General features: G+C 43.5%; 1 protein-coding gene across 1 annotated transcript; it reads right to left on the bottom strand.

The window, feature by feature from the left end:
• Positions 1-3,702: 3,702 nt before the first annotated feature.
• Positions 3,703-5,990, bottom strand: TDGF1 (teratocarcinoma-derived growth factor 1). The gene is made up of 5 exons (XM_023231784.2): positions 5,907-5,990; positions 5,688-5,822; positions 5,200-5,314; positions 4,993-5,102; positions 3,703-3,955 (listed from the first exon to the last, which is right to left on the bottom strand). The coding sequence occupies exons 1-5, from the start codon at positions 5,944-5,946 to the stop codon at positions 3,840-3,842; spliced, it is 516 nt and encodes a 171-aa protein (XP_023087552.1). The 5' UTR covers positions 5,947-5,990; the 3' UTR covers positions 3,703-3,839.
• Positions 5,991-7,782: the final 1,792 nt, after the last annotated feature.

The raw sequence follows: 7,782 nt of genomic DNA on the forward strand, positions 1-7,782 counted from the left end.
ACTTGTGTAAATTATCTGGGACTTCACAAATGCTATTCCTTTGGCCAGGTAGAAAGCATTTTTAAAAATGAGTTGATAGCCACTAAGTACATGAAAAAAAATCCTCATCTCTAATAATTAGGGAGATGCAATCCAAACCATAATGAGATACCACTTTACACTCATCAGGATAACTAGTATGAAAACAAAACAAAACAAAGCAGGTGCCAGGCAAGGATGTAGAGAAACTAGAACCCTTGTGCATTGCTGGTGGGAATGCAAAATGTCACAAAATTGAGACTTGGTATTACCATGTTATCCAGCAATTCCACTAGAGTATGTACACAAAAAAAAGCAGGGACTCAAAACAGGTATTTGTACACCAGTGTTCACAGTAGCATGATTCACAGTAATCAAAGGTAGAAACAACTCAAATTTCCATCAATGGATGAATGTGGTACACACATACAATGAAACATATTCAGTATCAAAAAAAAAAGTTTGACACATGCTGCAACGTGGATGAACCTTGAAGACACGATGCTGAGTGAAATAAGCCAACCACAAAAGGACAAATAGCGTACAACTTCCCCTACTGGAGGTATCCAGAACAGTCAAATTCAGAGACAAAGTTAAGAGTGATTAATTACCAGGGGCCTGGGAAGGGCAAAGGGGTAGTTAACGTTTAATAGGTAGAATTTCAGCTTAGGATGATGAAAAAGTTTTGGAAATAGATGGTGGTGACAGTTGCACAACAATACAAATGTACTTAAATGCTACTGAACTTACAAATGATTAAAATGGTAAATGTTATGTATATTTTACCACAATAAAAATAAGTTGATATAAAGAAAAAAATTAGCAAAATTAGCTGGTCATGTTGGTGTGCTCCTGTGGTCCCAGCTACTTGGGAGACTGAGGTGGCAGGAGCGCTTGAGCTCAGGCGGTCAAGGCTGCAGTGAGCTGCTGTGAATGCACCACTGCAGTCCAGCCTGGGGGACAGCATGAAACCCTGTCTCAGAAAAAAAATAAATTACGTTTCTGGCCCCAGAAATGTTTTAAAAATCCTCTGTGGTAAATATGTAGGAAAAAGAGAAGAAAATATGACATTTATTGAGAACCTATTTTGTATAAATGTTTTAACTATTTAACTATTTTATGTCACTTAGTTCTAATACTGTGATGTAGGCACTAAACCAGATTCAGATTAGGAAGCTGGGTCCAACTGTCAGTAAGTGGCCAGACCAGCTTCCAAACCCAGCCTGTCTACCTCCTGATTTTGTGCTTTCTGGTACACCTCACTGCTTCCTGCTTATCCCATTTCACTTTCTTTCCACTGGGCACTGTAAAAAATTTCACCTATTTGGAAGTTTGCGTCTGCAGGGAATTAGGAGAAACACAAATTATGGACCAAGTGGTACCTAAATAATAGAAGCAAATCTTGTCCTTCACAGAAGAACACACACATCAAAGCCAGAAACAGAACTGAGCACTCACCTGGGACTCGGCTCTTCTGGTTTCCTCAGTTTTGAGCCAGACATAGTTGCCATATTCCATATGAAATCAGTAAAAAAATCAGTAAAAATCAATAAAGTGAAAGGGTTCTGTGACCAGTCATGGTGGGGTACGGGGAGGGGGTTGCCAGGGACTTTTAGGACCCTGGAAAAGAGATACAACACATCCTCACCATGGTACTTTGGAAAATGCAGAAGGGCACAGAGAGCAAAAACCTACCACCATAAAGCACCTCATCACCTAGAAATAACCAGTTCACATTTAGCTCAATATAGTTTCCATTTTTAGTGACAGACTGGATTAAGAAAATGTGGCACATATACACCATGGAATACTATGCAGCCATAAAAAAGGATGAGCTTGTGTCCTTTGTAGGGACATGGATGCAGCTGGAAACCATCATTCTCAGCAAACTATCGCAAGAACAGAAAACCAAACACCGCATATTCTCACTCATAGGTGGGAACTGAACAATGAAATCACTTGGACTTGGGAAGGGGAACATCACACACCGGGGCCTATCATGGGGAGGGGGGAGCAGGGAGGGATTGCATTGGGAGTTATACCTGATGTAAATGACGAGTTGATAGGTGCTGATGAGTTGGTAGGTGTAGCACACCAACATGGCACAAGTATACATATGAAACAAACCTGCACGTTATGCACATGTACCCTAGAACTTAAAGTATAATAAAAAACAACAAAAAAAATATAGTTTCCATTTTTACTGCGCATACACATATATACAATGTATTTTAAAAATGGGTTTTATAATATGTAGTTTGATCGCTTGGTTTACAACTAAATATACTGTGAACATTTTCTTTTCTACAATAGTTAAAAGAATTGCACAGCTTGAAGGAAACATAATTTATTAAGCCATCTTTTTGGGGACATTGAGGTACAATTTTTCTTCTAAGGAGACTTCATTCTTTTTTTTTTTTTTTTTAATTATACTTTAAGTTCTAGGGTACATGTGCATAACGTGCAGGTTTGTTACATATGTATATATGTGCCATGTTGGTGTGCTGCACCCATCAACTCATCAGCACCCATCAATTTTACAATGCCTTTGGGGAAAAAAAGGGGAGTCCTTGTCTTATATAGCTTTCTGTAGATGATGGCAACTTGCCCTTTCATTTAGCCTTTTTGCTTGCTTCTCTACACCCACCTAATCACCAATCAAGTAACCCATTTTATGTTTTCCAACCTCTCTCTTCTATTTGCTTCCTCTTTCCTACCCAGTCTCCCTGCACACATGCAGACTTCCATTCCTTCAGCACTCTGGTTCCTCCCCTTAAAGAGGCTTTCTTTCCTTCTAGAGAGACTATTTTAATTGATTTTGATCAACTCTACTCAAAACTGTATCCTAAGGTCCACATTAGAATTAGTCTTTAATAATCTGAAGATATAATTCAATCATTTAAAAGAACATATTAAGAAGACCTTGGTAGAATTACATGTGTCAAGAAACACCAGGCCTTGCGTGGTTGCTCACATGTGTAATCCCAGCACTTTGAGTGGCTTAGGCAGGTGGATCACAAGGTCAGAAGTTTGAGACCAGCCTGGCCAATATGTTGAAACCTCATCTCTATTAAAAATACAAAAAAATTAGCTGGGCATGGTAGCATATGCCTGTAATCCCAGCTACTTGGGAGGCTGAGGCAGGAGAATTGCTTGAACCCGGGATGCAGAGGTTGCAGTGAATTGAGATTACACCATTGCACTCCAGCCTGGGTGACAGAGTGAGACTCCATCTCAAAAAAAAGAACCACTGGACTTGGGCACAATGGAGATATTGCTGACTTTCTTTTTTTCTTTTTTTTTTTTGAGACGGAGTCTCACTCTGTCACCCAGGCTGGAGTGCAGTGGCGCGATCTCGGCTCACTGCAAGCTGCCTCCCAGGTTCACACCATTCTCCAGCCTCAGTCTCCCGAGTACCTGGGACTACAGGTGCCCGCCACCACGCCTGGCTAATTTTTTGTATTTTTAGTAGAGACGGGGTTTCACAGTGTTAGCCAGGATGGTCTCGATCTCCTGACCTCGTGATCTGCCCACCTTGGTCTCCCAAAGTGCTGGGATTACAGGCATGAGCCACCACGCCCGGCCGATATGGCTGACTTTCTCTTGAAAAAAGTAGTTTTTTGGGAGAGGGCAGGGCAAAGAGGTAAGAAGTAGTCAGTTCTGTAAAGAAACGTTAGAGACCATTTTGGAAATGTATTCATTATTTTAAGGCAACTAACAAATGATCATCTTTCAGTTAGGACATTGTAGCAGCCGCCTTTACTGGTCATGAAATTTGCATGATATCTAAAATTATATTTCTGGAAATAGGTCAATGTCGATTAATAGTAACTCTGTATTGAAAGGCAGATGCCAGCTAGCATAAAAGCGGTACGTGCAGACGGTGGTAGTTCTGGAGTCCTGGAAGCCACAAGGTGCTCATCCATCACAAGGCCATCTGGAAGGTAGGGATGCTTGGTCATTAAAGGAAACCTCTCTGGCAGTTCATCCTGCTGCCCACAAACGTGGCATATCTACACGCCTACTGTGAACCTGCTCTTCTCAGGACACTCACATTGGAACCTAGCCCAGTGGTGATGCCTTCGCTTGCAGGGATGAGCAGAGCCTGATTAGGTTCTGATGGGTCCCATGTTCCGGGAAGAGAACATGGTCCCTACATATCCAATCATTCAACCCACACTTATCAAACGCCTATCCTGAGTCTGACACCCAGGATACAAATGGCAAAGACACAATCCCTGTCTGGATTGGGAAATTCCTTCCTGTTCTCAGTGAAATGTTTGCTTTCATTTACTTTCTGGACTTGAATATTTTCCATTTCTAACATCTCCAAGCCCAAAACTATAATAGGTCTCTGAACTTGGGGGGCCCTAGAAACCCGGCTCAGGCTGGGTTGGAGAGAGGACCGTCGCCTCTTTTTCTCTCCAGGTGCTGCCCTTCTTTTCATTGTTTTCCTCAAATTAGTAAAAATCAATAAGGTGAAAGGGTTCTGCGACCAGTCATGGTAAGGTATGGGGAGAGGGTTACCAGGGACTATTAGGACCCTGGAAGTTCCTAAAGGACTAGCAAGGGGCCAAGCCTCTGACAGAATTTGCTGTTGGGGTGGACTCCAAACGAGCTGCCCATCCTGGTTTGGGTCCTCCTGCCCAAAGGAAAGGAACACCAGAGAACATCTCTTGGTTAAACAAGAGACCAAGACTTGTTTATTTTCCTCAATAGAAGTTCAGACCATAAAATGTCAAATAGACTTGAAATACATCTCCATCTGAAAGGCAGCAGGACTAGCCAGGTTTCCGAGGAAATAAATATCAAAGAAGCCAAGGCAACTAGCTCATCAAGAGTCTGTGATGCTTTTATAAGCAGAACTTTGGTTGCTAGGCTCTAGCAAGCCAAGAGGTACAAGGAGAGCCTGCTAACTAAGCAACCCCCAAGGCAACTTCAAAGAGCAAAAGAAAGAGGAGAACCTCAGCTTACCACAGCCAGGTAGAAATGCCTGAGGAAAGCAGTGGAGCTGGCCATGCCAGCATTTACACAGGGAACACTTCTTGGGCAGCCAGGTGTCATGGGGCACAGACCCACAGTTCCTGAGAATGAACAGGTAAGGCGATACCCATGGGTCTGAAATTTCCACTTCCCTTTCCCTCTCCTCTCCAGGGCTCCCCACCCCTCTGAATGGCTTACTCTTTGCGCACATCGTGCTCACAGTTTCGTCCGTAGAAGGAGGGGGGACAGGCACAAAAGGACCCCAGCATGCAGGTTCCCCCATTCAGGCAGCAGGTTCTGTTTAGCTCCTTACCTGAAAGGTAAGAACAGATGACTGAGGGTGTAGGGATGGAAAAGTGCAAGGGCAGTTCCTGTAAGCGAAGGTTAATGCAACACTAATGTGTTGTCCCACAGAATAAGACTCTGCGCCTTTGAGCAGAAGTCATTTTCATGCATAGGCCAGTGGTGGTTCTGGGGTTCCCCAGCGTGAAGTAGACTCGGGTGAGGAAAACTGTGCTCTAGGGAAGTAAAATACACAATCCCTGTCTTACTTCCAAAACCAAAAGCAGTCCAGCACCTGCCCAGTTCCAGAACCAGGTGCCCTTTTAGGTGAAAGAGTGTTGGAAAGATATTCAGGAGACACATGAAGGACCAGGGCAGAAGCATCGAAGCCAGGCAGTTCTTACTGTTCTGTATCCCCATGGGCGACACACGCTGGGAAGACCGAGGCCGAATCGCAGGCTCCTCCTGGGGCCGAATGCTGTCATCTCTGAAGGCCAGGTCTCCCCGAGATGGACGTGCAAATTCACGATGGCTCAGCCCTTAACAACAAAATGAGTTCATGGAGTCTGTATTTCAGGCCACATAAAAATTGTGAGTCATCAAAAGAACAAAAGGTCTCTCACCGGCAACTAATCCCAGTTCAAAGGCTTTAGAAATGGCCATGATCCAAATCACACTAGGAAGAGGAAGTCAGACTTGAGTTAGCAAAACAAAGGAAATAAAGCCTTACAAGTTAACACCTGGGTCCTCCCATCGCAAGGAGGAGACCACAGATCACTCAAGAGAAATTGTAGAGCGCCACCTTTCTTTCTTTAATGGCCAATTCATGTAACAAAGAAAAATGTTGGAAAAAAGTCACCAATATCCAAGTCTTTTTAATATATTTTATTATTTCTTAGGCCCTGTCCTCACATAAGTACCTAATTTTAAGTAGGTATATGTCTTTTATCTTTAATTTCACATATTTTTCTCCTGCATACAGTTTTCATACAAGGATTTAAAAATGGCTGCAACCCATGTTACTAATGAATCACATTTTACAAACTACTCTATTTTTTGAGATGGAGTTTCGCTTTTTCACCCAGGCTGGAATGCAATGGTGCGATCTCAGCTCACTGCAACCTCCGCCTCAAGCGATTCTCCTGCCTCAGCCTCTGGAGAAGCTGAGTATTGTATTTTTAGTAAAGACGGGTTTCACCATGTTGGCCAGGCTGGTCTCAAACTCCTGACCTCAGGTGATCCATACGCCTTAGCCTCCCAAAGTGCTGGCATTACAGGCGTGAGCCATCGCGCCCGGCCAAACTATTTTTTTTTTTTTTTGAGACGGAGTCTGGCTCTGTCGCCCAGGCTGGAGTGCAGTGGCCGGATCTCAGCTCACTGCAAGCTCCGCCTCCCTGGTTTATGCCATTCTCCTGCCTCAGCCTCCCGAGTAGCTGGGACTACAGGCGCCCGCCACCTCGCCCGGCTAGTTTTTGGATTTTTTAGTAGAGACGGGGTTTCACCGTGTTAGCCAGGACGGTCTGGATCTCCTAACCTCGTGATGCGCCCGTCTCGGCCTCCCAAAGTGCTGGGACTACAGGCTTGAGCCACCGCGTCCGGCCCCGGCCAAACTATTTTAACCAATCATTTAAAAGGTTTTTAGGTAAAAATGTGGGTTTTTTTTTTTTTTTTTTTTTTGCTATTATCTTAATGGTTTTGCAAGTATCCTATCTGCTTATACCTCTAATCTTTTCAGAATATTTTAAATTTGGTTGTAGCATCGACCTTTGTTTATACAAGAATAAAGAAACACTATTTCATAGACAGAGTCATTAACATAAAATGAAAATTAACATTAACAGGAAAATGTTAAAAGCCAACGGCAAAGTTAGAAGTAACAGTGTGAAATTCCAGGTCTTTCAGGAAAAAGAGCAGTGCTGTTGGCAGCACTTTTAAGGCTTAAGCAAGAGAAAAATCAAATGACTGGTGTAGAACATTATTTCCTAAACTGGCAATCTCTAGCAACCAAAAAAAGCTCACATTCAAGATTAGCTCATACCTGTAAGAGAAGCGGGCCATCTTCCTGCAGTCCGTAGCTTTTAGCAATTAGCGGGGAAAGAAGGCGTTAGCATCGCTTTAATTCAGAGTCATTGCCAAAACAGCCAAAGGAAAACATTCATCTCCTAAAGCGAAAATGGCAATTTAAGAAGAAAATGAGAAATATGCGTTCCCCAGAAGGTCGTAGCAGAAGCAGGAGCAAGATGTCCAAGGGAAACTGGAGGGCTTTCGGCCTTATAAGTTTAGACCTTGAGCTGGAGACTTGGCCTTTCCGGGGATTCTCCTTCTTCAACAACAAATCCCAGTCGGGGCGGGGAGACCCTTCAGGTGGGCGGGACGCCCACCAGCATGACAATGGCCCACATGCGGGGAGAGGAGTCTTGTAAAACTGTGGTTAACTAGCCCTAATATCTCTCTCATTAGTTGCAGGCTAAAATGATCAGATGTACTCTTTTGGCGGGG

Source organism: Piliocolobus tephrosceles, chromosome 2, assembly GCF_002776525.5.
Source record: "Piliocolobus tephrosceles isolate RC106 chromosome 2, ASM277652v3, whole genome shotgun sequence".
NCBI lineage: Eukaryota > Metazoa > Chordata > Mammalia > Primates > Cercopithecidae > Piliocolobus > Piliocolobus tephrosceles.